This window comes from Prinia subflava, chromosome 8 (genome assembly GCF_021018805.1).
Source record: "Prinia subflava isolate CZ2003 ecotype Zambia chromosome 8, Cam_Psub_1.2, whole genome shotgun sequence".
Classification (NCBI taxonomy): Eukaryota; Metazoa; Chordata; class Aves; order Passeriformes; family Cisticolidae; genus Prinia; species Prinia subflava.
The window spans coordinates 12,366,674-12,384,286 of record NC_086254.1 but is presented as its reverse complement, the minus strand read 5'-3'; the positions used below and the strand labels follow the sequence as shown (position 1 = coordinate 12,384,286).

At 58.8% G+C, this 17,613-nt stretch overlaps 1 protein-coding gene and 1 long non-coding RNA gene across 2 annotated transcripts; one reads left to right on the top strand and one right to left on the bottom strand.

The window, feature by feature from the left end:
- Positions 1 to 1,331: 1,331 nt before the first annotated feature.
- Positions 1,332 to 4,844, bottom strand: LOC134554414 (uncharacterized). Its single transcript, XR_010081229.1, has 3 exons — positions 4,441 to 4,844; positions 3,482 to 3,639; positions 1,332 to 2,145 (listed from the first exon to the last, which is right to left on the bottom strand). It is a non-coding gene; the product is annotated as an uncharacterized LOC134554414 (long non-coding RNA).
- A 252-nt stretch (positions 4,845 to 5,096) lies between these two features.
- Positions 5,097 to 16,770, top strand: MEX3D (mex-3 RNA binding family member D). The gene is made up of 2 exons (XM_063403110.1): positions 5,097 to 5,665; positions 15,383 to 16,770. The coding sequence occupies exons 1-2, from the start codon at positions 5,209 to 5,211 to the stop codon at positions 16,633 to 16,635; spliced, it is 1,710 nt and encodes a 569-aa protein (XP_063259180.1). The 5' UTR covers positions 5,097 to 5,208; the 3' UTR covers positions 16,636 to 16,770.
- Positions 16,771 to 17,613: the final 843 nt, after the last annotated feature.

The following is a 17,613-nucleotide window of genomic DNA, read 5'->3' as shown; positions in this document are numbered from 1 at the left end:
TTATTTTTTCATGTTTTTGTCTGATGTGCAATTAATTCTTAGCTTTCCATCAAGTTGGCTTCTCCACAACTCCAAAGTCATTACCTGACAGCTCAATTCTTCATTCATCTAATGCATGAAAAAGAGCCCTTTGCTAATGGCTTCCCCCAAGGTGCCTCTTTCATGTCCTGCTGTAGGGAGGGAGTCTCTGAAGGTGCTGTGATGGGGATGCCAAGAGTAACAGAGAAAAGGCTGCTTGGCCTGGTGGCACTGAGGGATCACAGGCTTTAGGTGACCTCAGCTGTAGCTTCTGCCTCTACTGCAGTTGTGGCACACCACGGTGACATTGAGCCTCATCACCTTGAGCTGTCCCCATATGCTGTTCCCTCAGTCAGCGACTTTGTGGGATGATTGATCTCAGGCTGAGGTCATCTTTCAAGTTCCAGATCTTGTCAATCTGTCTGGCTCCACCCACATGCAGTGATTCAGCTCCTGATGTGCTGAAATATTCCCTTAAGCCTTCCCACACAGAGTAAGGGCTTTTTTGTGATTCTGCTCGGAGCTGCAGCACCTCTTCTGTGCTGTGCTCCAAGCCTGTGCTTTCTGCATGGTATTTGCATGTGCTTGGAGAGCTGCAGAAAGTAGAGATTGACCTCCTAAAGAGGAGAAGAGCAGTTATAATTGTTCTTTAAAAGTATTATTACCTCTAAATTTTGGATCCCATTTTATAGAATTTGGCTAATGTGCTGTGATTTAGACAAATGGTAAAATACAGAGAGCAGCCCTGGGGAGCAGGACTTGGGGGTGTTGGTGGGTGAGAGGCTCAGCCTGCCCCGGCCATGGGCACTGACCCCAGAACCCCCCTGTGCTGGGCTGAGCCCCCAGCGTGGGCAGCAGGGGAGGGGGGGATTCTGCCCCTCTGCCCCGCTCAGGTGAGACCCCACCTGCAGAGCTGCCCCAGCCCTGGGGAACAACAGCAGCAGGACGTGGAGCTGCTGGAGCCAGTGCAGAGGAGAGCACAGAGCTGCTCCAAGGGCTGGAGCCCCTCTGCCCTGGGGACAGGCTGGGAGAGCTGGGGGTGCTCACCTGGAGAAGAGAAGGCTCCAGGGAGAGCTCAGAGCCCCTTGCAGGGCCTGAAGGGGCTCCAGGAGAGCTGGAGAGGGACTGGGGACAAGGGATGGAGGGACAGGACACAGGGAATGGCTTCCACTGCCAGAGGGCAGGGCTGGATGGGAGATTGGGCAGGAATTGTTGGCTGTGAGGGTGGGCAGGCTCTGGCACAGTGTGCCCAGAGCAGCTGTGGCTGCCCCTGGATCCCTGACAGTGTCCAAGGCCAGGTTGGACAGGGCTTGGAGCAGCCTGGGACAGTGGAAAGGGGTGGCACTGGATGATCTTTAGCATCCCTTCCAACCCAAATCAGTCTGGGATGATTCTATGGGAAATGTGGGGATTTTTGGTGAGGGATCAGGAGGGTTCCCCTTACTGCATTCACTTTAGGGGTGATCTACAGAGGATGGTCTCTGTTGCAGAATAAATATTCCAGCTTGGAAATTGTCCCTTCTGCCACTGCACGCTTGGCCTGGAATAAGCAGCAGTTGCAGAGTTGATCCTGAGGGAATTGAGAGCTGTGGTAGCACTGATGCTCTGCTGAACGTCTTTTGCTTTTTCGCCATATAGGAAACACCTTAATGGGCTGTTGACACCTGGTGTGCTTTAGTCCAGTGTTCTGGAATTCCCTGTCTGTACATTGGGATTCTGTTGTTCTTTTAGGGGACATCTTTATTCTGTAGATTACAGAATAATAATGTAGAATGGTTTGGGTTGGAAAGGACTTCAAAGCCCATCCAGTTCTACCCCTGCCATGGGGTAGAGCAACTTTCCCCTATCCCAGGTTGCTCCAACTCCTGTCCAGCCTGGCCTTGGACACTTTTAGGGATGGGCCAGCCACAGCTTTAATGGTCAGACACCAAATGGTTACAGGTGGTACAAACATTTGGGAATTACTTCTGCTGGGAAATGGAGAAGCACCTGGGCAGGTGGGCTTGGAAGCAGCAAGTGCCTTCTCTTTCCTCTTTAGTTATCTGAAGTTGGTCCTTCTGCATGGTCATGTCTTGGTAAAGAAATAGAGCTGTGCTGAACAACTTCCCTGGTTTGTAGACTCATTTCCTGTTAATGGGAGACACAAGTCTCTTTAAGAACTGCTAATTGCTCAGGTTAAAAAAACCCCAAAGGCCACTTGGTGTCATGTGTGGAATTAAGACTCTGAAGAAAGTGTGAGCTAGTTCTGCTGAAAATGGAACAGATCAAAGGCACAACATCTACAAACCAGGTTTGCCAGAGTGCTTAAAATAACAACTGGCAGTTTCCCTGGGTGTTGTTGGACTTGACATAGAAATTTCCCATAAGGACTGAGAGAGCAGAGAGACAAAAATGGCAGTGTTGGGAGTGCAGTTCCTGAGGGAGCTTTGAAAGCCCACGTACAGGACTTGTCAGTGGCTTCAGAGCTGCCGATGTGGTGGCCAGGAATGTGTTTGGTTTGGAACTGCAGCAAGGGCATCTCAGAGGAACTGTTCAGGTACCTGTGCAGTCCTCTTGGGTTGCTCAAAGGTGCCTAGTGGAGGTAGCAGAGTCAGTGTTGGTCATGCCTGAGTTTCCTTCATTATCTGGGAACAAAAGGAGCTCAGACAGGAGGGGTTGTACCCTTTGGTCTCAAGTTTTGGAAACTCCACTGGAGTTTCAGTAAGTTTCAACTTACTCTTAAGTATTTTGGGAAGTGAAGGGGTGAAGGGAGGGATGGCTCAAGCTCAGACCTGGATTTCCTGTGTCCCTCCCTGGAGGAGAAGCTTCTGTCCTCAATAGGTGCAAACCCTCCTGCCAAAAATGGCTTGGAGCTGTGTCAGGGCTTGGGCTGGAGCTCAGGGAAAGGTTCTTCCCCCCGAGGGTGCTGGGGCACTGCCCAGGCTCCCCAGGGAATGGTCCCAGCCCCAAGGCTGCCAGAGCTCCAGGAGTGTTTGGACAACGCTCTCAGGGGTGCTCAGGGTGGCATTGTTGGGGTGTCTGTGCAGGGACAGGGATCCCTGTGGGTCCATTCCAAGCTGGGATATTCAAGCATTCCATGCAATAATCCTGGAGCCTGCCAGCTCTCTGAACAGCTCATGGCATGGAGAAGGCAGGTCTGGAGTGGGAGAATTCCCAGAGCTGTGCTGATACTGTTTCATCTGTGTAAGCACAGGAATCGGGATGAATATGGACACATCTCCAAGGAACTGAGTTTGGCAATTTCAGAAGTTGCTCCAGCTTTCTCTGCAACAACCAGACAGAAGGAAAGGGCTGGTGGGAGTTCACAGCTGAGTCCTCTGGAGAGGAAGAAGAGGCAAAGCAGGAGGACAAGCAGCTTGTTAACTGTTTTCATTAAACTTTTTAGCATCTGGAAGACAATGAGTTTAGTTGTCAGGTGAGAGGAGGAGAAAGAATTAAGGAGACAGTTCCTGGTGGCTGTTACCTTGGTGGAAAGATCCCAGAAGTTTCAGGTGTCCTTTTCAAAGTATCAGAATGTGAAAGTCTCTGTCCACAGAAGAGTCACCAGCTTGGAAGCACAGGGCCAGCCCAGGCGGCTTGTTTTGGGGCCATGGAGAAGCAGGAGTTAATGTTTCCTGGGATCTGAAATGGGAACAGAGTGGGTGGATTGAAGGGGGGGTTTCTAGCCCAGACACTGATGGTTCTTGCAATTGAAAACAATCCCAAGCCAAACCGTTGAATTAATCCCAAAGACAGTGATTGGGAAAGACAATTATATGTAAATGGAGAAAATTAGACTTGAGTGTCGAGCTGTGGAATGGGAATGTCTGGGCATGTGGGTCTTGGGTGAGCTGGGAATTGGTCTGTGTTTTTCCAGGGAAGGACTGGTAGATCAGCCTGGCCAGGGAAGGTTTTTCTAAAGAACTGGCTGTGGAAGGGCCCTGTGAAGCGCTGGCCCAGCTGGGACAAAGGGTTTGGAGGCAGCTGCTTGGCAGTGGGCCATGGGGGGGACATCCCCGGCAGCAGGGACCTGCTGGGTGATGTTGTGGGGAAGAAGATTGGGATCCCTGGTCTCGGGGTATCCAGGCTGCTGAGGTGTCTGTGGCCAGGCAGAACCCGCTGACGCTGCTGCTGAGCGTGAGCAGCAAAACCGGGGGTTGGAACTGGATGGTGCCTTCCACACCAAAGTCCTTTGGGACCCTGTGGAATAACCCTGTGAAATAGAAGCTGAAGATCCAAGGGGAAATGGTGGGGGGGGGAAAGACAGATTTTATGTTTTCTTAAGTTTAATAATTCGGCAATGAGGAATCAAGCGGTCCCGGTGCGGGGCTGTGCCATAGCTCTGTCCCCGAGTGCCTGGAAGGGGCGGGGGGAGCGGCTGCCCGGTACCGGGAGGAGCTGCCGCTGCTCCGGTCCCTGCGGGGCCGAGCGGTACCCACTGACCTGCTCGGTTCTCTTTGCTGAGGGACAGTGGCAGCGGTGGCACTGCAGGGCTGCCCCTCCGTGCCGATTGCCTGCCGTCTCCCACGGTTTCGGCGGCGTTTTTCAGGCAGCTCAGCCCCGGCTCCGCGATGGGAACAGCCGTACCTGAGCTGCGGATGGGGCGAGGACGGCGGTGCCGTGCGCCGGGGATGCTCGAACGCCTCGGGATGTTCGATACCGCCCCACCCGCGATGGCCAGGGCCCCCTTCGTATACCCGGAACCTCTCGGGATGCTCAGAACCATCTGCGCTGCTGGGGTGCCTCTAGAATGCTCAGTACCCTCTGCATTCCCCTCCGGAGATGCTCGGATCCTTCCCGGGGTGCTCGGAGCTGCCCTGGGATGCTCAGGACGCCCCGGAGCTGCTTGGACCACCCCCCCCGCGATGCTCAGACTCCTCCCATCCCCCTGCGATGCTCAGGGCCCCCTTCCCCCTCACGCTCGGGACGCTCAGACCCGCCCGCCCCCCCCAGAATGCTCGGACCCCTCGGGCGGGGCCGGGGTCGCGGCTCCGCGGGGAGGGCGGGGCCCAGCAGGGCGTGGTCCGGTGGGCGGGGCGCCGGCGGGGAGGGCCCGGCCCGGTGGGCGGGGCCGTGGGGCGCATGCGCGCGGCGGGCGCGGCCCGGCCCATCGCCGGGCGGGGCGGGGGGCGCAGGGAGGCGGCGGCGGCGGCCCCGGGCAGCGGCACCGCCCCGGCCCCGGCCCGCTGCGCTCCGCGCCCGCTCCGCGCCATGCCCGGCTCCATGTACCAGCCCGAGCCCGGGCAGCCGGCCCGCGGCCCGCCGCGCTGCCTCACCCTGCTCAGCCCGCCGCCGCCAGCCGGGCAGGACCCGCCGCCGGAGCCGGAGCCCGGGCGGGAGCGGGAGGGGCCGCCGGGGCCGCCGGCGCAGGGCGAAGCGGCCGCCCTGAGGTTCGCCCTGGACCAGCTCTCGCTGCTGGGGCTGGAGGGCGCGGAGGAGCCGGCGGGGGGCGCGGGGCCGGGCGGCCTAAGGGAGCGGGAGCGCGGCGGCGGCTCCCCGGTGCCGGCCCCCGCCCCGGCCGCGGGCGCCTTCGGCAGCCTGGCCCCGCCGCTGGGGCCGCCCGCGCTGCTGCCCGAGCCGCCGGCGAGCAGGAAGAAGAGCGTGAACATGACCGAGTGCGTGCCCGTGCCCAGCTCCGAGCATGTCGCCGAGATCGTGGGCCGGCAAGGTAACGCGGCGCGGGGACACGGCGGGACACGGGGACCCCCTTCCCTCGCTCCGGCCCGCCGCGATTTGCGGCAGTTTCGGGGCTTTGTCTCCGCGCGGAGGTGGAAACTTAACGGCGATAGATCCCGCGGCCCCGAAAGTCGGCCGCGGGTCCCGGGAGCTGCGCTCCGCGCCGGTCCCACTGAACTGCCTGGAAATTGCAATTAAACTCCATCGGCCCGGGTGGGATAACGCCGGGAGCCCACGGAAAGTTCCCGGGAGCCACGCGAGTCCATGGGAGCTGCCAGGACACGGAGCGAGGCGAAAGCTTTGGTTTCATTGTAGTTGTGCCTCTGCCCCCTCCCCTCCAGCTCCGTATCTCAGACTCGGCGTGTACGCGGTGCCCCTTATCTCAGACTTGGTTTACAAATCCTGCTGATAAATCCGATATAAATGGTCATTAACCCGCTCGTTTGTAGGCGGCCGAGGAGCCCCTCGCACCCAGCTGTCACAAAGGGACGCCCCAGCCCCGCCGGGTGGGTGTGCCTGGAGTGGGCTTTGTCTCCAGGACATACTAAATAAGCCAAACTTTCACCTTGAAAAATCAAAAAGAAAAGACCCAGGGCCGACGATTTAAGGAAAAAAAAGGCAAAGGAAGGGAGCTGCTGCCCCGCAGGGATCCCGGCAGGAATCCCTTGGCAGGGAGCGTGACCTCCGGGGTGCGTTGCCCTTGTGGGGTCCGGCACCCCAGCCCTGCCCTCGCCCGGCGGCTCCCACCGCTCCGTGCCCGGGGGGCTGCGGGCCGGGGGTCGGGGGGCTTTTTTTCCAGGGGGAAAGCGGGGAACTGGGCAGGCTCATTGTTCTCTTTGTTAGCCAGAGCCATGCTGTGATGAGCGCGGTGACATCATGCTCTGCGCTTCCCATTGGCCTGCGCTGCCTCCCAGCCGGCCCCGCTTCCCGGCCTCCCAACTTTCCGTGCACCCCTCCGCGGTCCCACCGCCCCGGCCGGGGGTCCCCCCGGGCTGCCGCACCCCGCCGGGCCGGGCAGCGAGCCTGGCACCGCGCCCCGCTCCCGGGCGTTCTCCTCTTCCTCCTCCCGGGCTGGATGGAGAGCCGGGCTCTGTGGCCTCGCCGCCGGGCTCTGCGGAGCCACGGGCTCCGGCGGCCTGAAACCGAACCTGGGCCGGGGCCGGGCTCCGCTGGGACCCGCTGCTTCTGCCGGGGGAATGGCTGCGTTTGGCCCTGGAGCTGCCGGTCGGTGCCTGCCTTTCCCTGGGTGTTTCGGTGTGGCGGGACCCCGGCGCTGGCCCTCCGGCACCCCGAGGAGTTTGGTGCACAGCCAGGTACTGCCCAAACACCTTGGCGGAGTTTGGGTGCTCGCTAAGCTTCGCGGGCCCGTGAAACTTTTGAAAAAAATACAGCCAAAGTAGTTATTATAGTGGCTTGAGGAGGGGTGCTTGAGGGGCACCGTGTGGGCTTGGAGGTGACCTGGGGCCAGCTGTGAGCTGAAGCTCCCTGCTGCAGCCCCAGCCCGTGGGCAGGAACAGCCTTCTCCAGGGGTTTCCCCTTGTGTTTCCTGCCCCTCTCCTGTCTTGGCCTGCTGGGATACAGAGTGGTGGCCTTGTGCTGGATTTTTGCACGGTGCCCTCGATCCTGTTGTGGGATGGGGCAGATGGGCAGCACCGGGCTGGCAGCAGTGGCTTCGTGCTCCAGCTGCTCCCCGTACCACTGGCAGCTGGATTACAGCAAGGATGCTCAGGTGTAGCCTGAGCAGTACTGAGCTTATTCCTCAGGGCTCACACTGAGCAGAGCCCTTCTCACTCACCCTGTGCTGCCTCCCAGGTCCTTCTGGTTCCCAGGTCCCCCCTGCGAGTCTCCCTCGGTTTTGGCAGCCCCGTGGCAGTGGGGTCTGGCTGTAGAGCTGAGCCTTGGGTTGTTTGCCTGGACTGTCATCACTGTGGTGACAAAATGTGCCCTGCTGGTGACACTGCAAGGCTGGGTTAGGTCACCCAGACCATGTCCCTTTCACTCTTGTCTTTCCCTCACTGCCCAGCCTGGTCGTGACCCAGGGAGCAGAAGTTCATGGTGCCACCTGGAACACAGGATGGGGTGAAGATGTGCATTTCAGGTGCTCTGGAAGGGGCTGGAGTTGGGACAAGGCTCTGGATCTCTCCCCACACACCTTGGGGCACTTTGGGACCTGTCCTGCTTTGCCCAGACCTGGCTGCTGAGACAAGTGGGGACCAAGGAGGTCCTGGCAGCCAGGACCAACACGTGGATGTCCTGTCTTGTGCAGCTGAGATGAGACACAGGCAGTTGGGCACAACTTCTCCTCCTTCTTTTCTTCAGCTTCTCATCTCCAGATATCTTAATTTAACCCTTTCACAAAGGAGCTGCAGCAGCCCCTCAGGTAAATCTTTGTTCTCTAAATCAAATTGGTGTTTTCTTCCCTGAGCTGGAGGAGTGTTTGTCACGACCCCATGTCCAGATTGGTGTTGGTGACACCACAGAGCAGCATCTGCCAGGATCTCAGCTCCTTTTCCAGCCGGGATCTCGGCTCCTCTTCCAGCCGGGATCCGTGGCTCCTCTGCCCACTGCCCACACGGCTGCGTGGTCAGGCAGGATTCCCTGGCTGTGCCTTTGCCTAGAAGCCTGGTCATGACTCCTGCCATGGGAGGGAGCATCTCCAGAATGTGCTGTGGGCACTGTTTGGAGCAGTTTGGGCTCCTCTTGCCATCCAGCAGAGAGAGCCATGGGGATACCAGGAATCACCAGGAGCATGGGGCAGGTGTTAGAGCTGCCCTGACTCTGGTACACAGGTGCTGTGCTGGTGTGGATTCCTGCTGTCCCAGCTTTGGAGGCCATTTCCAGCAGTGTCTGCTCTCCCCTCCCACACCAGGTGCCTCCCATGGGATGGAGCCACAGCCCCTCTCCCAGTCTGTGATACTTGGGGACTGTCACAGCTCTGCAAAAGGAAAGTTGCTGTTTACAGGAGGTGCTGGGATGCTCAAAGGGTGGATCCAGGGAAGGATGGCACATGGCACCTCTCCTCGCTGCCAGAGTGTGGCTGGCATTGCAGTGCTGATAGGATGCACAGGGTGACCATGGGCCTCTCTGGGCCAGCCTGGGCACCGCTGACCTCACCATGGATCACAGGGCTGCAAGGAATTCTCTCATTTTGGAGCCCTGGGCTGCTGCTCTCCGTTGTCTCCTACCCACATCCTCCTGGCTGCCTCCTCCCAGCTGGGTCGTGGCAGAGCTGGGAACTCGTGAGCTCGGTCACACAGATGGATCTGGTTGCTGAAGGATCTGCCTGTACGTCTGAGAGCTGGCACTGCCTGCACTGTGTCCCAAGAAGAGCCCAGCCTCCCTGCCCCGCTGTTCCAGTGTCTGGAGAAGGAGCCAAGGTGTGATGTGCTCTCCTCCTGCAGCAGGGATGAGTTCATTCCTGTGTGCAGAGTTTCAAAGGCGCACTCAGCAAGGGGAGAGGAGCTGGGATGGAGGAGCAGCATTTTCTCCTCCACGCCTGGCCCCAGTCCTGGCCCATCGTGTGCCATTGGAAGGGGATGGGAGCTGCAGAACTCTGGATCAGAGGCCAGGAGATGCTGCAGAGCTGGGGAAGAGGAAAAGCCATGGGTGGGGCACTCCAGGGGTGAGGCACCAGAGGGTTCCCGAGCCTGGGACAGACACCATCCTCCTGCCAGGTGCCATCAGGGGTTCCTCCAGAAAAGTTCTGCTGGCACTTTTTGGGTTTTACCAGCTCAGAGCTGGGCACTGCCTGCACAGACCTCCTTGGTCAAGCAGAGATGTGATCTGGGCAAGGGAATGAGCTGGCTCTGTCCTCCTTGTTTTCAGGAGGCACCTGGTGTGGGAGCAGAGGCTGCCCAGGCCGTGCTGGGATCAGGGCGTGGATGAGCTGTGTGGGATCCATCATCTCCATGGACATTGGAGCACAGAGGATGGAGAGGCTCTTCCCAGCTCTCTCTCCCAGTGTTGTACTGATTTTCATGGGCTCTTGCAGTGGTCTCAGCCCTGATCTGTCTCGCAGAGAGCCAGGTTTTCTTTGATGATGCCAAGTGAGGATGTCCAGGGAGGGCAGCCGCCTTTCCTGGGGTGCTGCCTGCATCACCACATTATCCCAGGGAAAAATTCTCTTGGATTCTGTTTCTTGTCAGAAATTACCAATGTCCCATCCCAAGGGCAGATGGGATGGGTTCAGCCAGGGCAGTTTTGCAGAGTGGAGTGTAATGGGAGCCGTGTGGAGAGGCTGAAAGAGGAGGGCCTGGAGTTGAGACAGACAGTTTGGGAAGAGTGTCCTGCTCACCCCTATTGAGGCTGTCCCTGCAGGCAGAGCTGGGTGTGGTGGCACAGGGGGCTGTGACTTGGAGGGGGTTGAGACCTGTGGAGTACCGGGGTTTGCTGGCTGCTGAGTGTGGCCATGGGGTGTCAGGATGAGTTTGTACCCACAGGGGCTCAGAGCTCCACCAAAGAGATGTAACACAGCAGCTCTGGCAAGCCCCAGGCTCTGGTGTTCACAAAGGGCTGTTGGGGCTGAAGCATCCCTGGGCCTGTCCCCTCCTCACTGTCTCTGGTTTGGGGCTGTTTTTATTTGGCTCTTTAAAGCTGCTTCAGTGGAGACTTGCAGCAAAGTCTGGTGCTTTGTTCTGCTCTGTTGCCACTGGTGCTGCACAGCAGCCCTTGGCCAGGGGAATGTGTGGATGCCACCTGCTGCTGCTGAGTTGGGAGCTCACTGGTACTTCCAGACACATCCAGGTCCTATCCACAGCCCCCTCCTGCATGACCCTGATCCTGCAGCAGCTTCCCAGGGATGTGGCCATCCAGGATGGTGTCACAGCGTGCCGGGGCTCATCTCGAGTGTCTCTCACTGATCTGGATCATTCCAAGTACAAGGAAGATGTGGAGCTGCTGGAGCCAGTCCAGAGGAGGCCATGGAGCTGCTCCAAGGGCTGGAGCCCCTCTGCCCTGGGGACAGGCTGGGAGAGCTGGGGGTGCTCACCTGGAGAAGGCTCCAGGGAGAGCTCAGAGCCCCTTGCAGGGCCTGAAGGGGCTCCAGGAGAGCTGGAGAGGGAGCGGGGACAAGGGATGGAGGGACAGGACACAGGGAATGGCTCCCACTGCCAGAGGGCAGGGCTGGATGAGAGATTGGGCAGGAATTGTTGGCTGTGAGGGTGGGCAGGCCCTGGCACAGGGTGCCCAGAGCAGCTGTGGCTGCCCCTGGATCCCTGTGAGTGCCCAAGGCCAGGCTGGACAGGGCTTGGAACAGCCTGGGACAGTGGAAGGTGTCCCTGCCCATGGCAGGGGGTGGAACAAGATCGACTGTAAGGTCCTCTCCAACCCAAACCATTCTATGATTCTCCCAGCTGCAGCTGCTGGTTAAACCCGCAGTTTGCAGTTGGAGTCCATCTGGCTCTGGGGGCTCAGCCACAAGGTGCCATCCCCTCCTCCTGAGCATGAGCAGGGGCAGCCCTGGCTCAGCCCCCCCAGGGGTGCAGGTGTGCTGCAGGACAGGGGGGTCCTGCTGGGAGGCTGTGTCTGGTCACCAGGTCCCTGTGTCCCAGAGCCTCACTCACTGTGCCTGTGGGGTTAAACACTTCCCTGAATCCCAGCCTGGGGAGGCTGCTCATCCTGCCCATCCTGCCTGCTCCAGGCTTCGGGACCTTTGCCTGGGAGTCCCTGTGGCCAAGGGGTGTCTTAGAGGAGTTTGGGCAGGACAGGTTGGTTCCCTGGTGTGTGACTCCTCACAGGCACAGTTCCTGGTGCCAGCATATGTCTCAGGCTGTGCTTCCCCTCCCGCTGTTTCCTGGTGTGGTTCTGACCCCACACCCCCACCCTCCAAGATCTGTCTTCCTCCACTTCCACCCCTCCCCTGGGAAACCCAGCTCCCACCCCAGCCGTGTTGTGTGCCATGCATGGCCCTGGCAGCATCCAGCAGCCATGGGTTGGGGGCATTTTTCCTGTGCTGCTGGTTTGAGGAGAGTGGAACTGGCCAAGCCAGGCACCCCTTTGATTTTTATCCAAGGTTTCTGGCTTTGTCCCTATGAAGAGCTCACAGGGGCAGCCAGACAAAGTCTTCCTCTCTTTGGTGCTGCCATGGCATCATTTGGGTCCCCCTGGTGCTGCTGGTGTGGTGGAGTGGGATGAGGAAGTGCCTCAGTGGGCCATGTCCCCTGTGGGATGTGGCTCCTGAGTGGCTTCTGTGTGCAGTTCCTGGAGCTGCCTGTGGCTTTGCATCCTGAAACTGCCCCTTGGTGAGGGTTGGGCTGGAGCTCAGGGAAAGGTTCTTCCCCCCGAGGCTGCTGGGGCACTGCCCAGGCTCCCCAAGGAATGGTCCCAGCCCCAAGGCTGCCAGAGCTCCAGGAGATGCTCAGGGTGGGATTGTTGGGGTGTCTGTGCAGGGACAGGGGCTGGATCGATGATCCCTGAGTGTCCCTTCCAAGTTGGGATATTCCATGATTCTGTGATGCTGCCAAGGATGAATTTGGGACCTTGCTCATGAGGCTGCTGCCCGTGGGAAGCACCAGCAGAGCCTCTTCCCACTGCCCTGGGCTTGTCCTGGTTTGGCAAGCAGTGGAACAGGGAGAGGTCTTACAGCAGGATAAATCTGGGAGGGGAACATGGGGGTTGCAGGCCCCTCTCCCAGGACAGCCCTGTAGGAGCTGGCACATGATAATGGCTTCAGTAAATGTCACCTTCGATGGTTCTGCCCTGCCCCAGTCCCTGGGCCATTGCGTTATTGTGTGCCCCAGCCATAAATCCACCTGCCAGGGGTTAGTGGTGCTGAAGAGCCTGGCTGTGACACCCAGGGCAGCTCCTGCTGCTCACTTACTGCGACAGTTTTTTACTTCTTGTCACCTACGAGGCTTAATGCCATGGGAATTGCAGCACCCCTGGGGCTGCAGGAACTGCACAGCTCCTGTTCTCCCTCTGCTCTCTGGGTGCTGCTGGAGAGCCTGGATTGATTTACCTGGTTGGGACAGACCTGACTCAACTTCTTGTGCCATTCCAGCCCTGTCTGAGTCACAGAATCCCAGACTGGTTTGGGTTGGAGGGGATAGTAAAACTCATCCAGTGCCACCCCCTGCCATGTCCAGGGACACCTTCCACTGTCCCAGTCTGCTCCAAGCCTGGTCCAGCCTGGCTTGGACACTGCCACAGCTGCTCTGGGCACCCTCTTTCACTGTAGTGGAGTTGACTCTGGCTGGTTCCAGGCACCCACCAAAGCTGCTCCATCACTGCCCTCCATACGTGGACAGGAGAGAGAAAATACAACAAAAGGTTCATGGATTGAGATAAAGGCAGGGAAAGATTCCTTGCCCAATATTGTCAAGGGCAAAACAGACTCAATTTGGGGATAATAATTGAATTTGTTATTAACAGAACCAGAGCAGGACCATGAGAAGTAAAGTGAATCTTAAAAATATATTCCCTTTACCTCTCTCTCCTTCCTGGGCTCCTCTTCTGCTCTCCAGCAGTGCAGGGAGATGTGAATGGGGATCAGAGTCCGTTCATCCCACATGTGAGTCCCTCCCACGGGACACAGGTCTGCACACACTGTCCCAGCCTGGGTCCCCCTCAGGGTCACAAGTGCTTCCAGCAGACCTGCTCCAGCATGGACTCCTCTCTCCATGGGTCTGCAGGTCCCTGCCTGCAGGCTTCCCACAGGGTCACAGCCTCCTGGGGCTGGAGGTGCATCTCTGCACCCCCATGGACTTCCATGGCCTTCACCATGGTTTTCCCGAGGCCACAGGGGAATCTCAGCTCTGGCATCTGGAGCAGCTCCTTCCCCTTCTTCTGCCCCTGCCCTGGGTGTCTGCAGAGCTGCTCCTCTCATATCTTCCAACCCTGCTCTTCTCTAGACCTAATTACAGCTGCAAAAGGCCTATTTTCCTTCTTAAATCCATGATCCTGAGGTGTCCCTACCATCTCTGCTGGGCTGGGCCTTGGCCAGTGCCAGGTCCATCCTGGAGCCAGCTGGAATTGGCTCTGCTGGAGACAAGGGAAGGTTCTGCCAGCTGCTCACAGAAACCACCCCTGTAACCTCGCTGCTACCAAAACCTGCCTACAGAAACCCAATACTGCCCACCCTCACAGCCAGCAATTCCTGCCCAGTATCCCATCCAGCCCTGCCCTCTGGCAGTGGAAGCCATTCCCTGTGTCCTGTCCCTCCATCCCTTGTCCCCAGTCCCTCTCCAGCTCTCCTGGAGCCCCTTCAGGCCCTGCAAGAGGCTCTGAGCTCTCCCTGGAGCCTTCTCTTCTCCAGGTGAGCACCCCCAGCTCTCCCAGCCTGTCCCCAGGGCAGAGGGGCTCCAGCCCTTGGAGGATCTCCACAGCCTCCTCTGGACTCTCTCCAGCAGCTCTGCATCTTTCATGTGCTGAGGCCCTTCAGCCTTCTAGGCCTCTCCTTCTCCAGCCTCACAGCTGAAGAGCAGCCCTGCCCTTCCTCAGGGAGCGCCTGGGAAGAGGAGGAGGGGAAGGAGTGCCCTGAGCCGTGCACAGAGGAGCCAGCCAGGCCCTTGCAGCTGCTTGGCTGTGCCCGGAGGAGTCGAGCTGTTTATCCATAGGGATCTGCAGCAGTGTTTGCCATGGACAGGGACAAGCTCAGGGCTGCAATGAGCACCCTCCATCTCTGCTGGCTCCCAGCTTTGTGTTGGATGCTCTGCAAAGCTCAGGGGTGGGAGGGGACAGACAGGGGTCACTCACTGCTGTGTGCCAGTGGCCAGTGAGCTCAGCTCCGGTTGTGCTGTGCCTGCTCCATGGGGACATAATTTAGAGTGGATGGAATCAGGGCTGGGGGTGCAGGGAGTGGGGCTGGGCTTGCAGCTGGGCAGGCTGACTCCTCAGTGGAGCAAAGTGGGCCTGGAGGAGAGTTGGAGCCTTTTGGAGCCCCAGAGGAGAGCAGGAGCCTTTGGCTGGACAATGCTGCCAGGACCCAGAGCTGGAGCCCAGGGGGTTCCTCATACAGCCCCTTGTGCCCAGGGCTGTACGGGGACAAGGCAGAGCTGCAGCACCATCTCACAGTCCCACAGCCAGCCATGGGCAGCTCTGCCTGCTGAATCACGTTCTTCCTGCAGGGGAAGCAGGACTTTGCAAAACAGGGAGAGCAGGAGCCCTGGGAGCACCCCTGCCCCAGCCCAGACTGGGGATCCCTCCCGTGGGACAAGGAGGGAGGGGGTGGCTGTGTCCCTCGCCTTGGGGAGGTGCAGATCCCCTGTCCCTCCAGGAGTGCTGTTCCTCAGGTTCAGCTGCTGGCTCAGAGGTGTCAGTGGACCTGCAGGATCCAAACAGCCTTTTCCTTCCTTTTCATTTTTGCATCCTTTTTTTCCTGGTACCCTCCTTACACACCTCTGGAGTTAATCCAGCTTCTCCCCTGCTCAGTGGCCCTGATGGTGCCCCCATGGCTGCCTGCCCTGGCACCTCTGCCCACGCCTGTCCCACCCTCTGGAGCAGGGTTGCAGGCTGTGTCCTGCTGATCCCCAACCCCTGAGGGTCAGGACCATGCCAGGAGCCACGAGAAGCCAGGGCAGCCCCCCAGCACTGAGCCATGAGCCCCCATCTACCCGGAGGCAGGAGGGACCCCTCTCTCAAAGGATGTCCATGCTGCAGGTGCAGAGCCAAAGGGACCTGCTGGTCCGTTGTGTCCCTGTCCTGTGTGAGCAGAGGATCACCGTGAGTTCCCAGCCTTGATGTGTCGTTTTTCCCCCTTCTCCTTGCCCTGCAGGCTGCAAAATCAAAGCCCTGCGTGCCAAGACCAACACGTACATCAAGACCCCCGTGAGGGGCGAGGAGCCCGTGTTCATCGTCACTGGCAGGAAGGAGGACGTGGAGATGGCCAAGCGGGAGATCCTCTCGGCCGCCGAGCACTTCTCCATGATCCGCGCCACGCGCAACAAAGTCAACGGGCTGACGGGGGCCCTGCAGGGGCCCCCCAACCTGCCAGGCCAGACCACCATCCAGGTGAGGGTCCCCTACCGCGTGGTGGGGCTGGTGGTGGGACCCAAGGGCGCCACCATCAAGCGCATCCAGCAGCAGACGCACACCTACATCGTGACGCCCAGCCGGGACAAGGAGCCCGTGTTCGAGGTGACAGGCATGCCCGAGAACGTGGACCGGGCGCGCGAGGAGATCGAGGCGCACATCACCATGAGGACAGGCTCCTTCATCGACGTCAACGCCGACAACGACTTCCACTCCAACGGCACCGATGTCTGCCTCGAGCTGCAGGGCGGCGCGGCCGCGCCGTGGGCCAAGGCCCCACACCCCGCCCAGCGCCCCTCGGCCGCGCTGCGCAACGACAGCCTCAGCTCCCTGGGCAGCGGCTCCACCGAGTCCTTCTACAGCGGGCGCGTGGCGGCCGCCAGCCCCACCAGCCCCTACAGCACCTTCAGCGAGCCCCCGGCCCCGCTGGGCTCCGACGAGTGCGACTTCGGCTTCGACTTCTTGGCCCTCGACCTCACCACGCCCACCACCACCATCTGGTCGCCCTTCGAGCGCTCGGGCAACCCCCTGCAAGCCTTCAGCAGCTGCTCCTCCATCAGCAGCTCGCAGAGACGCAACAGCGGCCCGGCCACGCCGCGCCACTCGCCCACCCTGCCCGAGAGCGGGGCGGCGGGGCTGGAGCACCCCTCGGCGCGGCGCATCCCCAGCGACCCCGCCGGCGCCCTGGCCTGGCTGCCTGCCCAGGGCTCGCTCTCCTCCTTCTCCAACAGCACCGGCTACTCCTCCTCCTCCTCGCTGCCCGGCAGCATCTCGGCCGCCTCGGGCTCGCCCACCGACTCCAGCAGCTCCGACGGGCACCGCAAGAGCTCCCGGGAGTGCATGGTGTGCCTGGAGAGCGAGGTGATGGCCGCGCTGGTGCCCTGCGGCCACAACCTGTTCTGCATGGAGTGCGCCCTGCGCATCTGCGGCCGGGCGCAGCCGCAGTGCCCCGCGTGCCACGTGCCCGCCACCCAAGCCATCCACATCTTCTCCTAGCCCGGAGGCTGGCCCGGCGGCCCCCACCCTCCACCCCACCACCACGGCGTTTTAAGGACTTTCTACTGTTTAAATCGAGCTTTTTATTTAATAACAGATCCGGCGGGCGCACGGGGTGGGGAGGGGGGAGAGGCGAGGAGCTGGAGAGGCGCAGAGGGCGCGGCGGGGGCGGGGGGAGGCCGAACCAGGGGGGTCGGGAGGGTGGGGGCGAAGGGGCTGAAGAAAAAGAAGAGGATGAGGATGAGGACGAGGAAAGAGGGGGCGTGAATTCCGCGAGGAGGAGACTCCGATGTTTACAGAATAGCTTTAACTCTTCACCTGGCTGTGGGGCTGGGGAGGGAGCCCGGCTGTTCTCCACCAGTCCTTCCCAAATACCAGTATTCCGTTTGCAAACTGAAATAACCAGAAAGATAAGGTCCGGTTGCACTTTTTATTTTAGGACACACAAGGGTTGTCTTTTATTTTTTTAAAATCATTCTATTATTATTATAATAATTTTTTGTGGTTCTTTTTGTATGTAGGTTGTTTTTTTTTTTTGGATGATTCTCAGTGGTTCTATAAATATATATATATTTTTTTTTTTGTAATGCAGGTCTATCTCGTATTTGCCAATGTGAAAACTGCCCAAAATGTGTGATGTGAGGTCAGGAGGTTGTAGAATGGAGAGGGTACAGTTAACACACCATGTCACAAAAACCAGATGGATTTCTATCTCCATTTTATTTTGGGGTTGGTTTGGGGGTTTGGGGTTTTTTTGTTTTACTTTTGGTTTGTTGTTTTTTTTTTTCCCTTGGTTGGGTTTCAAGTTTTTTTAGATTTCTTTTGTTTTGTTTTGTTTGCTTTTTTTTATTTTTACCTCTTTATGTATATGTAGGGAATTTATAGGAAAATATGTACTTTATTGAATAAATTTTAAAAACTAAAATATATTTTATTTTAAAAAGAAAATAACGGACCTTTAACCTTACATGGCTAAAG